This window comes from Lepidochelys kempii, chromosome 5, assembly GCF_965140265.1.
Source record: "Lepidochelys kempii isolate rLepKem1 chromosome 5, rLepKem1.hap2, whole genome shotgun sequence".
Lineage (NCBI taxonomy): Eukaryota > Metazoa > Chordata > Testudines > Cheloniidae > Lepidochelys > Lepidochelys kempii.
In genome coordinates, this window is record NC_133260.1 from 105,658,196 (window position 1) to 105,675,588 (window position 17,393).

General features: G+C 38.9%; 1 protein-coding gene across 44 annotated transcripts in view; it reads right to left on the bottom strand.

The window, feature by feature from the left end:
- Positions 1–346: 346 nt before the first annotated feature.
- Positions 347–17,393, bottom strand: part of PTPRD (protein tyrosine phosphatase receptor type D) — a 1,705,510-nt gene continuing 1,688,463 nt past the window's right edge. For 43 of the 44 annotated variants that reach the window (XM_073345355.1, XM_073345353.1, XM_073345351.1 and 40 more), the window contains 5 exons: positions 16,264–16,390; positions 15,081–15,206; positions 10,374–10,528; positions 6,711–6,846; positions 347–4,179 (listed from right to left, as the gene is read on the bottom strand). In XM_073345355.1, coding sequence (XP_073201456.1) covers positions 4,111–4,179; positions 6,711–6,846; positions 10,374–10,528; positions 15,081–15,206; positions 16,264–16,390 — 613 coding nt within the window. In that variant the 3' untranslated portion in view covers positions 347–4,110. The remainder of the gene's footprint in view (positions 4,180–6,710; positions 6,847–10,373; positions 10,529–15,080; positions 15,207–16,263; positions 16,391–17,393) is intronic. The other variant, XR_012159111.1, reaches the window with a different exon arrangement.

Below are 17,393 nucleotides of genomic sequence, written 5' to 3' on the forward strand. Positions count from 1 at the left end.
AAGCCAATTGAAGCAATTCCTTAAATACAATGGGGGCAGATCATCCGGTGTAAATTTAAGTAATGTAAGTGTTAAAGTCCATGGAACTATGACAATTTATATCAGTTGAGGATCTGCCCCCTCATAGCTCAAAAATCACCCTGGAGGACAACATATTTGCTAACCTGGAAATGCATTTTCCAGTGCCTTGCTACTAGTTAAAATTAACGACTACTTCCTAATGTCAGTTAGACTCCTCTATGACCAAGAAAAACCAAACTGTTTTGATTCCAAAAGCTCTGCTTAAGAAAACAAGACCAGGGCTGCATAACACTGACATTTTTATTAGAATTCATTTGTAACAAATGGAACTTGTGTCAGCAAAGAACTGATTTTCATACAGACTTTCTTTCGCCACCAATGTAACGAAGTAAGAAAATAAAAAGCACGCCTTTCATTCTGTAAAACATTTACGCGTACTACTAATTAGAGGTAATTGTATTTTTTTAACAAGCCATTTTACAAGGTAATTTTTTTTAAATTTTTCAGTCTATGCATCCAAAACGAGAGCAAAGAACACAACTTTTATTATCTTTGTAAAGACACTCCAAGCTTGAATGGCAAAGCCACGTAACAGATGGGGATGAGGGGCTTGCAGCCTTCTGATATCTGCTGGAGTATCAGGGCACCCCAAATGAAAAAAAAACAATCAACCAACCAACGAAAAAAAAAGAAAAAAAAGGAAGGAAGGAAGGAAGGAAGGAAGAATAAAAGGAAAGAAAAGCTGTTGCATTTGTTGTTGTTGCAAACTCCCTCTCCCCCCCCCGATTTTTACATGTTCTGTGTTATTTACATACACGTAAGTGGATTTTCATAAGCAGTTTCTTACAGATGGGTTCAAGTAATAATATTATTGGGTGTAGAATCAATAGGGCAGTGCATAGTACAAAGGTATAGAAAGTGCAGATCTCCCTAGAGGGCCCTCCCTTCCCCCAGCCAGCCTCTCCATTGTCTAACCATGCAATCATTTTTAAAAAAAGAGCTAAAATAAAGTTCTGTACAAATCATTTTTATATATTTTGAGTTTTTTTTCCATTGTAACTAATTACAAAATTATACATAACTACACATACATAGGTAAATAATAGCACCGTACTTGTTATGCTGATGAAACCAATTCTAAGGTTGGAAGATTATGGTAAATGCAGATAAAGATGCTTCTTCTTTAAATTAATTATAGAATGACTATACATTAGTGTACAGAAAGTGGAATGCACATCAATGATGCTAACAGAGTTATCTTTAGAAACAACTCCTGAACAGCAAGATTACTGGAATATTTGCAGTCTTACTTGTCCTACAATACTTTCCCTCACTATTTATCTCTGATTTTTTCCCTTTTTCTTTAGAATTTGCAAAAGTTTCATGGCGAGAAAACTCTGACCTGTTAACAGCTCTAGTGTGCAACAGCCTTCCCTAGTCTATGCTTCTAAAATGGTGTGTATGTCTGACTATATTTGGCTAAAAGAACATGACTGCACTACGTAATCTGGCACTTTAATAATTCTTCAAAAGATACAAATCAAAAAGAAGAAGAAGAAAAAAAAAACCATAGTGCACATTCTTCTCTGGTTCTGATATAAGTTATAGAATCTCGTTCTTGAGGTAGCCTTCTATAATACTTTTATTATTAATTATTATATATATATTTATATTTGTTTAGTTTTTTTTACAAAAGTGCTCAAATACAATGCTTGCTCGTGTTTGGTCTTTCATACATGTCTTTCTACTAGTGATGGGAAATACGGAAGAAAAAAAATCCTGTATGTTACACCAACATAGCTGAACTATATGAATGGTTCTTATCTGACACCTGAAAGAAAGAGTTCCTTTGATTTGTGTGTGCTAACATGGTACAAGGCATGACAGAGACCTGGGCCACTGTAAATGGCTTCATATAGAGTCTCAGAAAATATTTTGCATTGGTTAAAGAATTTTTTTCTCTCAAATGGAAATGTCAAGTCATTTTAAAACATACTCTGAGGGCTAAATCCTGCTTGCCTTACCCATACTAACAGTCCCATTGCAACCAATAATTTGACTTCAATGGGCCCATTGACATATGTACAGCAAGTAGGATTTGGCCCAAAATGAAAGGAATGACGCATGAGTACTGCTAACAACAACAACTACTTACTACTAGTGCAGTCCTACATCTCTGCAATTGCAATACTGCAGTCCTCAACGCTGTGGTTTATGAGAGCCAGTTTGGAAGGAACCTTGATGTAGTGGGCATGTCTGTTGTTGGAGTTATGAAAGGATAAAGGGCCCTGACTACCCAAGTGTTTTGGGCTTGCATTTATTAACATCCCATACTCGGTTAAAAACCAGGAATGCGTATTATTCAAAGTATTTTTGTACATGTGCTAAAAAGATAATGCTTTAATTGAAAAGAGTAACAAAGATATGAATTAACTAATGTAAATACAGACACAACAAAACTTAAAGAAATGCTGTCAAAATAGGCATCAAATATAAGGCACTCTAAATGTGAAATAAAAATAAAAAACAGCATCTCTAAATAATACTGTATGCCACAAAATATTTCTAATTTATTAACAGAGCAACATGAGTTTGGCTTTGCCCTGTTACACATCATAAATGCAAATTTCATAGCACATACTATAGACAATATATGACTGAATACACTTTTTAAACATCTTGATAGTTAGTATATTACAACATTCTCCCCTCCTAAAGGGATATGCACTGACCTTTTCCACATGCACACCTCCTATACTTAATAATATGGTTTGTTATTGCACTACAGTGTTACAAATATTGTACTTCATTGGAAGCCTCAACCACATAATGTGTGTGTGTGTCTTTGTGGGACTGTGTGTATATAAATAATCTTTTTTTTTGAGTCGGGGTGAGGGTCAAATATCACTGATGTGCATTCCTCATTTCCCTTCTAAACAAAAAGCTATGGACTTCGTAAATGCAGAGATGTTCAAAAAGTACCATATGGGTTGAATGTAGTACTCTGGAAAACTTTCCCATCACTTCAATAAATCCAAGTCATGGAAGAACTGATGCATCTATATTTATCTGTGTGTGTATATACCTGTCTGTCTGCATACCTGTAGATATATAGAGAGATAGATACAGAAAGAGAATAATAAAGAGAGTGGTGTGTATGTGTTAGTAGCAGCTTTATACTTTGCGCCTCCCTGTTGATTCCAAAAGAAATAAAAAGCCCCACTTTGATTAACTGATTAAGAGTATTTCTTTAAAAAAAATTAAACCAAACTGTAATATCTAAGAAGAATGTGGTACTGTAGATAAATATAGCACTGCACAAAAATGTGCAAATTTTCAAATGATTTAACATTTCTACAGCAAGATATTACAGATAACAGTTCTACAGCTTCAAAAAATCTACAATTCTGAAACAAAAAATGAACAGTTATGCAACTTTTTTTTTTAAATTCACTTCATCAAATAATAAACTCTTGTTAAAAAAAGGAAAAAGTTTACACAGTTAAAAATGAAGCACAGGTCAGCAGTATCTTTACAATACTAAAAAACTAAATCAAGGACTTCCTTTTTAAACATTCCCCCATTTCCCCTAAAGTGTTATTATAAGCATTATGACGGGAAGAGGTGATGTTGAAGCAAAGAGTCCATTTTGTTTTAAGAAGCCAGGTACCGGCCTTTTAACAAACATCTTGCACTGAATTGCAGTACTCTCAAGATTCATTTTTGCAACAATCATGCAATCCTGAACAAGATGATGGTTCTTTGCAATAATTTCCTCTTCCCTTTAATTTCAACCAAAGTTGAATCCTTGAGGTATCTGTAAATGAGATCCTTCAGACGCCTCACCAGTCAGGATTCTTTTATTATATTTCTGGTTAGGTTATTAAACTGTGAATTCTTGGTCCACCTGGAATAGTTCTTGGGGTTGTGTGTGTGTGTGTGTGTTTTTTTTTTTTTTTTTTAATATTCCCACTAATTGGTCTTTAGCTAGGAGTTAAGAAGTACTTCTCAAGCACACCGTATGGCTCAGAAGAGGCTCTCTGGATCTTAAAGGGCCTGCAATAAAAATCCAGGATGGGTCAGGGGGTTTTACGTTGCATAGTGATCAAAGCTGCCCAGATATTCCAGTGCGGCTCGATAGCCAAACTGGTATTGATCCTGGAAGAAAAAGAGAGAGAGAGAGAAAATATAAAAACCTGTTTGTTGTTTTTTCTTTTAATCAGAGGCTCTGTGAATATACTATATCCCACAGAGGCCACAGCAGTTCAGTGATATCCTCCTGCTGACATCAATAGAACACACTGGTTTAAGATACAGTAAACAAAGATGGGTTGAGATGCTCATTGAATGCAATAACATTCTCCTTAGATGGAGCCTGCTTATTTGTGATGTGAATATATATTCATTTACTGAGCGTTCGTTGCTCTGAATGAGTACAAGAGGATTAGCAGAAAGCTTTTTGTCTGAGGGGAGTGCATTAAGATTTACCTTTTGCATTATTTCATACTGTTTGAGACTTGCTAATAAAATGTTCAAATAACATCTCGGTGAATGTGACCAATATGCTAAAACATCATATTCTGGTCTCAGTCCCTCACAGCCCAAGTGTGGTGTGCTGCACACATAAACACAAGGTAAAATAGCAGGTCAGAAAGCACAGGGGGATCCAATCCTGCCTTGTTATATAGTTATCAAATTATTCCTGCCCAGCAGCAGGAATTAGGCATTCAGAGAGGAATGTGAAGTTAAGAACCTCATTAACATGAGGCAGCTTATACTTCACACCAAGTCTCCTCACACGACCTACATCCGTTTTTATCTCCTGCACCTGAAAGCAAAGGTGTGGAACTGCAGAGGGCTTAAGGTTTGCTAACACTCAGTGTTAGTGCTACTCCTAGCACTTCGTCTCATTTGCACACATAAGCAGCAGTCTCTTTATGCTGGAGTGCAACAAACTTGTACACCTCACTTAATGTGAAAGAACAAAAGTTGTTTCTTTAAGCCCTCCAAAATACTGAAGCCGCCTAGGGGACTCGTTCATGCGATGCTATAGTCTTGCAGCTCGAAGGATCTGGGTTTCATTTCACTCAGACCACAACTCAATAGCTTCCATTGGACCAGCAGTCCATATCATAACACACCCACTTTAGTTTATCTAATTTGCCATGATCATTAGTGGCTCCATCCTGCAAGGTACGAGCACTCTGGTCATGATCCTGCAAAGTACTTAAGCACATGATTAACTTTAAGCATAGGAATAGCCTAACTGATTTCAACAGGACTACTCATGAGCTGGATGGGGACCAGAGTGCTCTGCATCTTGCAGGATTGAGCCCTAGACTTCTGTTCTTTTCCGGGTGAAATTAACACAGCACATGGGAGATTTCTACTTTCAGTCTGCAGTGGGAACACATCATCCACAAGTAAGCTAAAGTAGAAAGCGGGAAAGTATGTATGTTGCACAGCCCAGCATTGTATTTATGTGGACTCCACAAAAGCTTATTTTTCTATATGCTAGATTTGTTTCCAGGAACCAATGGGACAGAAAGTAGATATTTTTCAATTTGCTTAGATGTACATTTTCTACAGCAATAATGGTAATGGAAAATAAATGGAGTTTACTCTTCCATTTTGTCTCAGTGAGTTACTTGGCTAAGTGATAAAACTTTAAAAATGGTCTAATTTCATTTAAAGAGTATGTGCGCATGCGTAAAACACTAAGAGTAGGGCTGTCTAATTTTTACTGAACAAATGTCATTTTCTTAGAGCAAAATGGCAAAGTGCAGGGATCAATATTAAATTTCAAATCATAAACATTTTAATGGTCAGTATCAGCCACCCAAGTCTGTAGAAGGTCCTACAAATGCTTCTCCTCGCCCCTTCTCCCTTTTTTTATGGGTATGATCTGTTGGCTTAGAACTGAGAGTCAGAGGCTCCAATTCATGACATTCAGCATGTGTTTAACTTAAGTAGTATTTAAGTACATGATTAAAGTTAAGCATGTGCTTAAGTGTTCTTTATGAATTGGGATGATTCCTGAATCAGGGGCCAAGAACAGGCTGGCTGTCCGTGCCCAAGACCACTCCCTCACCAGACTGCAGAACTCTCACTGACAGTGAGATCACTAACTTTATAGTGTCCCACAGCAAAAGTTGTAATGTAGAGGGTTTTTTTTTTTCCACAGGGATGTAATGCTTTCATGACAAACAGTCAAATTTGTGTTTATATGAAGTCTGGACAACCATGAAAACACTATAGCCTCAGTTTCAAGCCACAGGACACATTCTGCCTTCCGAATGAACAGAAGCCAACAGGGTACACCCACAGGCCAAACTTTGCTCCCTGATTATGAATATAGATTACTAGCATGAAGGAAAAATTCAAAACGACATGGGCAATGTTTCCATCTCAAGTTTCTTCTAGAAAATAGGTTCACACAAATATCTTATTCAGTCACCACTAAAATGGACATTTCCCAGGCTGTGGTATTCCCTATCCACAGAATGGGAAATAGCCTAAATGCACTGCATAGGCTACATACACAGCTACAGTACTTAAGAAGGGAAAGTAAATTGTATACCTCCTATACAAATTCCTGGCTCACTCCCACCATCTGTCATTCCTAACATTGCATCCGCCAAGCCACCTACCCTGACCCGGTCAGTGCATACGCATGTTATTCTTCTCACCTCTGTCTGTACCATGGCTGGTCGTTGTGTCCTTAACATTTTGACTGTCTGGAAGATATCTACAACACCTTCATATCTCATTCTTTCCAACACAATGCTCAGGGTTATGAATACTCCAGTCCTCCCAACACCTGCACTGTTGCAATAAAAAAGGAATGTTAATTGACAGTTAAAATGTTGAAAGAATTGGCTGATTATTTAGCTGTGGATACGATACACCATATGTACATGGTCATCTACATGGAAAAAAGCTCTATAAGCAAAACTTCTGTGTGGAAATTATACACATTGACAAAGTGACCGTTCTCTGGCAAAGTCAAATTTGTACTAATGTACTTCCAATGAAAGCTGGATAGTCAGGAAGCATTTTAAGTGATTTTTTTTGTGACCAAGAATGTATAGTGGTCAGTGTGTGGTAGGGGAAAATGGGAGGGTTCACCGGCCTGCAAATAGTCTAACTGGAAATAAAAAAAGAAATGGAAGCCAGAATTTAGCCTTCCTCTCTGTCCTTATCTCAACTTGTTTAGGTCCTGTTACATATGGTATGTGAGATTATTCCCTTGTTCTGAGACCCTTGAAATATGCAGGGGTAAGTTAGGGCCAGAGCACCAGCCTTATTTTTCAGTTTCTTTCTTTTTATAGTTTTATGGAGAACTTAATATAATTTTCAATATTCACACACACAATGTAATATAAATATGGTGTGTGTGAAAAAATATAACTTTTATTGAAGAGGAATATTACAATGTTTCCTCTTCACGTACAACAAATTTGAGACCCGAAGCAGAACCAGCTGGCTCTTTTAAACAAGTCTGATTGTTTCCAGACCTAGTATTTTTCAACTCCTTATTACTTGAAGGCAACTATGTAGAACTTTTTCAACCAGCAAGAGGAGAGAATTAATTCATACTGTTGTGCTCTTGAGAAGCAAGAAAGCACCTGGAGAGTTAGTAAATGAGGAGGACACTGAATAATACAAAAAATCTCCACATGTGCAGAACCTAATTAAGTAGCAAGTGTAACGCTGGGGTAAAGTCTGCAGAAAACGGATGGATTCATTTACTGTGGGCTGAAGCTGGCATGCATATTGAAACAGGGTGGCATCTTTTCACCAAAGGATGTTTAGGGTTTCTAAAGAGTCATAACAGTGATGTAAGTCCAAGTACATGACACCTCCACATTAGCATTTACAGACCTATCTCAGACAATCAGGCTCAAGCAAAGTGGTGAGTTCAGCTCTGCTATGACAGTCTATAAAAGGGCTAGCCATGTTGTTCATAGAGTCCTCTGTTTAGTAAAAGTCACAGGGACTTTGGCAGAGTTCCATTACCCAGATAATTCCTCAGGGTTGGGAAGGATGCTTTTCATTAGGGGCATGCAGTCGAGTTTTAACAGTTAGGGAAGGGGCTCGTAAGTGTTTTATAAGTGAGGAGGAGGCAGGGGGAGGAGTTTATCTTTAAAGGATTGTGTGTGTTAGGATCGGACACAGGGTGGGTAAAATCTTGGATATCTGCTGAGGGGGGATGCTGACAAAGAAAGGGTCACATCAAATCAGTGGCAACTAAGCTGGCACATACCTAGGTCTGGTCCTAGCGGACACTGTTTCTACTGAGCCTTAGATTTCAGGAAAAGCCCTTTGCTGACCTAACTACTTTTTAATTAACTGCCTAATGAGGTTAGAAAGTTTTAAATAGTAAAACACATGGATTTGTTTGTAAAATTCCTAGAGAAGGAAAAATCACTCAATGTCAGAGTCGTTTACTGTAATATCGGTAAGTAAACCACAGAAAAAATATATAGAAGAGAGAAAAATTACAGGGAACCAGGGAGCAGGAAGTTCAGAGGGTGAGGAATTTCCTTGGTCTCTCCCTTTACAAATAAATCCCTGAAAACAGGTCAGAATACAGCTCATAAGCAATTTTTATAAGAGGGCTGCAGGGGTGAGACTGAACTATGTAGCAGTGAAGAGTTTGCAAAGAGCCTGAAGCAATAGCTTTGAAGGGGATTTGAACTACTCCCATTCATATGCACAAGATCTTGATTCTGAAAGATCCTAACAATGACAATTTAGAGGTCAGAAATGTTAACTGCTGCTAAGGAGTCCAAGAACGAAGAGGTATGATCTTACTGGGCCCGGTCCTGTTCCCACTGAAGTCAATGGTGCAACTCCCATTGACTTACAGTGGTGCAGCATCTAGCTCATAATGATATTCATAATTTATTGTGAGTAGCATCTCATTTCAAAATATGTGTGGGCAGAGCTTGGAAAGAACTTAAAAGGGCCACCATTTTTTTTTCATCTGAGCCCACATAAAGGGCCAAACAGTGCCCACCACTCCCTTGGCACATAAATTCCTAAAGGTAGCTACGTTGGGACAGGTCTCATTTGTGCAAGGTAATTCATTAGCCCCTATGCACCACTTAACTGTCCTCTCCAGTGCCTTTCTTCTTAGCAATATGTAGTGGATATTTAGGGACACAGCAAAGGAGGGGTTTAGATGGTCCAGCAGATCCACAATTAAACTTAAACTTCCTATTTACGGAAGTGCAGAGGCCCCAGCTGCTACGAAAGTCCCCAGAGCAGTAGAGCAATTGTGCATCCAGTCTTCACCAAGGGCTGTTGCTGGATTTGGCAGGGCTAGGATATTTCCCTTTCAGTCCTTGTTTATATATACCCTCTACCAAACCTCTATTTGGCCTTTGCATGGGAGAAAAGGGCATCATTCAGCCCATAGAAAGAAACTTGCAGCTGTATTAATTGCCCTCACTATATAAACAATTTAAACTAGCAAAAATACACTTTAATGTTGCAAAATTAATTTCTAAAATCCTAATGGAATTTATAGAAAGCAATTTCTTAAGTAAGATATCAAAGATAAATATATTATCTTTAACCATCTACTAGAGACTTTAGACTATTGTAACCAAAGCAAGTTGGGTTAAATAATAATTACCCCCCCCACCCAGGATTATTTCTATGGGCCTGATCCTGAAAGCTGTTGTCATCCTCAACACACTTATAAAAGGAACTGAGGGTATTCAGCACCTCCTCAGAGGGTAGGCTCTACATTCTGAGCTTTTCGCTGATCAGTCAAAAAACACTGACTTTACTGTGGACATAGTCTCTGAATGCGATGGTTACTATTAGACTGGATTGCCTAACGTAGCAACCATTTTTCTTTGGCCTATTTTGATTATCATACCCAGCCTGCTACTCAAGGACATCTAGCATGTTTACCGGTAATGATCACCATCACCGTAATGACCTCACTGCTAATTACTATTGAAAACACAATCAGGTACATCACTCTATAGTAAGGCATTTCCCACAGTGCACAGAATGCAGTACAGACCAGGGTTGTTTTTATCCTGTGGCAAAGATAATTTGTAAGGAAAAAAATCACATTTGCTCTTATTTGAGGGGCACCTTTAGTGTCAGAATGGGATTTCACCACAAAATACCTCCCACATTACTGAAATATAGGGGATAAAAGGGATTTGCATTGGATTGTTTTATTATATTTCTGATAGCTGGTCTGGGAAGTCATTCCGTTCATCTCTACACTTTCACACCAATAAGCTACCCCCTAAAGTCAACTTTGAAACTTAAAATATCTTCTTAATCAAGAAAAACAATCAATCTGCTTGAGGTTTTTTACTTACCTACAATGAACAGAGATTGGTCCATCCTGACCAAACTGCTCTTTTGTTTTATGAACTTGGCCTATGAAGTCAATAAATCCTTCTCCAGACTTTGGCACTCCTTGTTCTGGCCAGTCAGTGAACTGGAATTGCCTCACTGTTCGGGACTGGCCATCCTTTAATGAAAGACATACACAGTATACCACAAAAGAATGTTCCAGGAGTTGAAAGTCAGTCAGTCAGCAAATCAGAACAGCAATTATGTAAAATATACATTGGGAGGGGAAAAAATATGCAAAGAGCAAAGATGGCTAAGATCACATTTACAAAGATGCTTCCAATCACAATGCTGATGAGCTTGTGTTTTTCCTCTTGTTTTGCAGTTATACCACATTGACATAAAAGGGCAATTTCATTAACCACGACAATGCTCAAATTACTCTCAGCATTGGCTAGGATTTTATCTGACATTTAGATCCTGGAAGAAGAGAGTTTGAGGACAACGAAGTTGGGAGCTAGTTAATTGGTGGGATTTTTTTTTAATTAAATGCTTGTGACAAGTGCTGGATTTATAGCCCACAAGACTCAAATCCTCTCTTTATCTGGGGAAGCTCTATTGTCTGTGTTATGCAGGAAGTCAGATTAGATGATCACAATGGTCCCCTCTGTCCTTGGAATCTATGAAAACAGGTACAGCACGGCCAGTGTCAGCGCAAGCTTCCCCATACTATCTGGCCAATATGCTTCAACCTTTGCTTGGCTGGGCTATCTCTACAGGCAAGAAGGTAGTTCATTCCCATTCAGTCCTTGCCTTCTCTGTTAAGACTGCCACTAAGAATGCCGGTTGTGATAGTGTTCTTTTGTGATGTGGACATCTGTCTATTAGGAGCCAGACTGAGACCACCAACTCATTTCACATACACTAAAATCCACTGATTCACAATGATTATCAGTCGCTAGCAACTTGGACTGGACTTAAACTAATGACCCAATAGATGGAAGATTCCATCTCTCATTACAAATCTACAGGAGCTATCCATGCCTCTGTGGTTATTTTCTTAAATGAAGATTAGCGTTATTGCTTATTAAAGTTGCATAATACTGTAGCATTCTTACTTCTGGAATAAAGCCATAAATCAACTGGCAAGAGGTGCTCTAGCAACAGAATGGCTCACATTCTCTGCCTCCCAATCTCCCAAATCAAACAAACAAGCAAACAGAAAACCTCCTATGTGACACTTTGGCAACATCTTACATATCACAGGTGCCAACTTGGTCATTTCCCAGAGATGCTTGATACCTGCTCTGCCCCAGGTCCCACCCTCCATTCCACCGTTTCCCCCAAGGCTCCACCCACCCTGGCTCCACCCCATCCCATTCCACTCCTTCCCCCAAGCATGCCCCGCCCCCCACCCCCGAGCACCTCCTGAACGCCACTGAACAGCTGATCACGGTGAGCGGGAGGTGCTGGGAGGGAAGGGGAGGAGCTGATCAGCAGGGCCACCAGTGGGTGCTGAGCATCCACTATTTTTTCCCTGTGGGTGCCGCAGCCGTGGAGTAGCACCCATGGGGTTGGTGCATATGCTATATATCAATTAACAAGGGAGACAGCAGTCCTTTAGTGTTCCTGTGCTTAGGGAGCATCTACAGGACCAACACTATCTTTAAATTTAAGACAAAACTTTGCTCAGGCAGCATCTGGAAAGATCACTAACTTCTTTCTCTATATTGTGAAACATATTTGTCAGTAAAGGTTTGACTTTAAAGGGGCCTGTCTGGGACAGGAGTCTGTAAAACCTGTTTCTATCCTGCTTTAATAGCAACTAACAGAACTTACGTGTTATTTAATGATTATACCATAGTTTATAAAGTCACTCTGATTATTTTAGACTAGCATGAAAGTAGATTGGGAAAGGATCTACAATCTCTTACACTATGTTCCCCATGCTGCTGGCATAATAAATGGGGTGGACTTCTTTTAGTGAGATATCTCTCCTTATAGCAGTCAAGTTCCAAGTGTAAAACTGTATTAAAATCTTTATTTAAAAATATTTGTAACAGTTTACGTAGACAGAGTGAAAAGGGCTGTTTTCAACACTTGAACTTTCTGATTGCTGTGCTCAGCAAAAGAGGCCCAGGTTTCTTTTAATGTGTAACCCTATTGACTGGCTGACCATATGGACTTCCATTTTGCCTCTGACCAGGGCTATTTAACTGCCTTTTGATGAGCTTATAGAGTATAAAGCTCTCTTATAGATATCATTAATAGGCTAGTGCTGCATGAAACTGCCCCAGGTTGACGATCCTCATAGTTTACAGAGACAGTGGGTGTAAAGCAGTTAGAAATCACAGATTGGAGCAGTTATGGAGGTTACCTGAACTTTATGACAGTTCACTGTGCAATACATTGATAACACAGAGCTCCATATCAAATCCTGCTTTGACACCTACAAAAGCAGCATACCAGACCATTAATGATATTATCAAGTTACAAAAGACTTTACACCTCAAAGGGACGAAGAATAGTAACAACAATAAAGTGTCTATTTTGCTCTGGATATGCCAGTGATTTAGTTACATAAATTCCATTATCGTTAGCATAAATTAGTGATGTAAGCACTCCATACAATAAGAAAAGAATAGGTCTGATTTTAGTATGTGCTGAGCACCCACAGCTTTCAGTGAAGTCCGTGGGAGCTGCAGGTTCTCATCACCTTTGGATAATCAGACCATATACCTCTCTAAGACTGTCAGTCAGTCAGTTAACACAACTGGAACCATTAGGGCAGCACTGTCTTCAAAACTAGGGAAACATTAACATTAAGGGACTGTGAGGCAGCACAACAGGATTGGTGAGGCATACTCATCACAAGTTAAAGCAATTAACTTTTTAGCAGGTGTGTTAATACTAAGACCAGGCAAACTATTTGTGGCAAATAAGTTATTTGATAACTTTTGCCCTTTTATCAATTTGCAAACTATCCACTAATTTTTACAAACAATGTGTTTGTTAACTCGAAACTCTTTGATGAATACCATGTGAATGCATTTTATCCTAGGGATTGTTTGCGAACGATCCTCTTCAACTACATCTTTGACTCTTTGCTATTCACTGTCTGTAATGTGTGACTGGTCACCCGTCACTTGCATATATTTCAATTTAGAAGGAACAGAATGACATAACTATCTACAAAGGAGGTCACCAATGTGGTATGGAAATTGGCTTTCATGGCTGTATGACTGTCTTTGTTTACAAGTGTGGTTGAAAACTGCTGCTATGAGCCACTTCTTTTCTGGCACTGTTTCATAGAGATGGGTCAGAAGAAAAATCATTTATATGAACCTCACTCTATTTTGGTAGTTCACATAAAGTAATAACCAATCCAAACTGTGCCTGTTTTTGTCTTTGCAAAGTCAAATTCCAGCCTCTTTGGCCCAATACTAGTCTTAATGTTCCCTGTGGTTAGTGAAAATGCCAACTGTTTCAAGCTAGCTAACTGTTTCGAGTGTCTAATCTACCTTTATCTGTAGCCTATGTTAGCATCAGCAACCTAGTCATAATAATAGAAGGAAATCACAGATTCACCAATTATAAGGCCAGAAGGGACCAGTATTATCATTTAGCCTGACCTCCTGTATAACAAAGGCCATAGGACAGCCCTGAAATAATTCCTGCTTGATCTAGAGCATATCTTTTAGAAAAACAGCCAATCTTGATTTAAAAATTGAAAATAAGAGAGAACCCACCACAACCTTGGTAAGCCATTCCATTGGTTAATTAACCCCACTGTTAGAATTTTTCACATTATTTCTATTCTACATTTGTCTAGCTTCAACTTCCAGCCATTGCATCGTGTTATACCTATCTCTTCTGGATTGAAGAGCCCATTATCAAAGATTGGTTCCCTATATATGTAACGTCTAATTTCTTAGGTATGGATCTGGAGCTCCAAGTGACTTTTATTCCTTGAAAGTACAGCATCCTGCTATGTTGCTGCAATCAACACTATTGCTACAGTGCTTCCAAAAATGGAGCAGGGTAGGGGTTTCCCTACCATGCCATGTGAAGTGTTAGAAACCACAGTATGAGAATTGTCAAAGATATTCCTATAAAAATAAATTTATATACAGTTAATCTTCCATCAGTGCTGAACCTTGGACTCAGCAGTCCAGATAAGAAATGTATAATGGAAATTAGCAAACCAGGGTCACGGCTGTATAGCTCTTCTCTGCAGACACATTAGAACGCTAAAGAGTAACCTATGCCGAGAATCAATTTATATTGTGCAAAGCTTGTCAACTTTTCTTAAGAATGCTATTTGCTCTGCAGTTTTTAAATCACAGCATATTAATCTTCAAGCATGCACGACCTAAAGGGCTGTGCAGAAGAACAACATATTTACAGCCTTAAGTGATGAAAATTCCAAAAAAGTATCAAGCAGGGACTGGAGGGGGAAATGAACGGGAACATGGCCTTCTAATCAGCTAATGCTTTTCAGCACAAATACATATACAGAACTTTTCAAAAGTTGTGCTGCCCAGATGTTATGTTTGAATTACAGCCAGTTGTTCTCTTAAAAGGTTGCTATTATCTTTCCCTTCTCTTTGGCTATTGCTTAGGCCTGGGAATCAAGAATGTCCCTAAGGCATTGCTTATAAAAAAGAAAAGGGAAGATACTGGTCTCCTTTTAAACATATAGAAAACAGAATTATGTTGCGCTAACTTACCCTGGCATCTGTGACCTTGAATTCCCTTAGGATATACTGTGGCATGTTGTACTCTGCCATGGGATCCACCACAAAGTACTGATATCTGGCTGAACGCTCTGCTGGCCAATACTGGTGGCATTTTTCCTATTTAAAAAAAAAGTCCAGTCACTGTGGATTGTTATCATCATATAGCAAATTCAGTGCTCATGAAGAATGCCATTACTTACAGAACTAAAACCTAAATTCTTCTATTTGTCCATAAAATAGGTACAGCCCTGGCATGTGTCATTGCCAGTATCTCCGAACTGCCCTGCCAGCGGGCCGTGGCATCAGTCACAATGCTGAAAAACTTTTTTGTGCCACCAACTTTCAACACTGTGAAGGAAGGCTGCTGCTGCCATCTGGGGCTTTAGTATCAGTTTTGATGGCAGTCTCATTGGTGTGGCTTGACACCTGCCCACTATGAACTAGACCTAGATCAGCCGCTAGCTTTTTTTTTTAATTTTAACTACTCTGTTTCTTATATTTTCTAAGAAATAAAAATTTCTGCAAAGGAATGAAAAAGTTTTCTTCCGGCCTCCAGTTCACAGGTCCACAATGAACTCAACATATAGCTTCTGAACTGCTCCCTGCACACCAGTTAAATTGTTATTTATCAAAAATGATTGCATAGTGCCTCGAAATATGCAAGTCTTGGTGATTTCAGTTCATAAGGGTACCCAAATCTTAAAACCCTTTTTACTTTCCTTCCCTTCATTTGCCTCAAGCACTCCTTGGCCTCATCTGAGGAGCTAGCCTTTTATATCTCTTATCTCTGCACCATCTAGTCTTCCAAATATAAAGCCTGATTCTGATATCACTTACCAGACACCAAGTTTATTATAGTGGTACAATTCTACAATTTCTGTAAACTAGTTCACTCCTTCTATTATACCAAGAGGAAGCTTAATGAGATTCAACACCGTAAACAAGCTGCTGAATCTGCAAAGGTCAGCATAATCAGTACACAGGAAATGTTGGGACGTAAGGAAACCCAGAAATGGAACAGCTAAGACTTTTAGCCTCTCCTATGACAATTTAATTTTATCGTTCAACATGATCACTGATCTTAATCACTGCTCTTTACTTTTTGGAGATTTTACAGGAAGGTGTGAATTCTCCTAAAGAAACAAAGTTTAAAGGCTATTAAAACAATACTCACTCTGCCCATTTCTCGAAGTTTAGTAAGCATGACTACGATTGTGGAGTTATGCTCCCAGAGCATCCTCCAGAAATCTTCAGTTGTCTCTGCCAAAGGTCCCTGCGTAGCTATGTAGGCTTTTTGTTGCCTACATCAAAAACAAGGGAAAAACCCCAAAGTGATGACACTCAGATGCTCTCTGTTTATATGTAAACATTATATTGAGACACAGTTATAGTAAAAGTAAGGAAAAGATATATATATATTTAATGGTAAGCACGTTAAAAACCTATTAAGATTGTTTAATCAAACAATGGCATTTTTTATTTTTAGAACTTTGTGAAGGAAATTGCTCTGTTAATATTATGATGTATGTCTTTATCATTATTATTTAAATTTTAATGCAACTCTAATAGCTCAATTTTGTGTGTCATAAAAAGCACTTAAGAAACACTTAGTTGTGGCTTCTTCATTTTGTAGAAATGACTGTCGTACAATCTATTAGGTTTATGAATTACAGCACCACGCAGCTTCTTTATTAACTCATTCAATAGCTTAATGCCTCCAGCAAAAGTGGGGAGGGTGCAGAGGCTCAAAAAACCCCTAAGAGTCATGTGGGCTGCCACATGAGGTCTTAATATTCCCCTAACTAATGGCCATACTTTTCCTTCCACAGGTGGAGGGCGCCAAACTGCCAGAATCTGCAGTGGGGGAGTGGTGCTCAGAAGGGGAAGCAATGATTCTGACACATGCTTCCTTTGCTGCCTGATCTCACAGGAACCCCTCTGGCTCCAGGAAGATTTAAGGATGGAGACAAAAAGAAGCCACTCTCTGTAGCATGCTGACTCAGTGGATAATCAAACATATCAGAGTGGAAGTTAATACTACTCCTAGCAGCATTAGCATTTACTGCATCCCCTTCATGGCTTGTGCAATGAAGCCACTGGATTAATCAGCCAGTGGCAGCTGGCTCCTGAGGAAACATGTTGTAACGGTGGTAGCTGGGGGAAGGGTTTGGAAACTGTGTGTGGGTAATGGCTGCTTTGGTGCAAGGCCATGGCCTCAATGGGTTCACAACAAGATCCACACAGATCTCAGGATATCTGCTGCTTTAGGGGGATAAATCCCCTGTCTTTTCTTTCCCTGCCTCT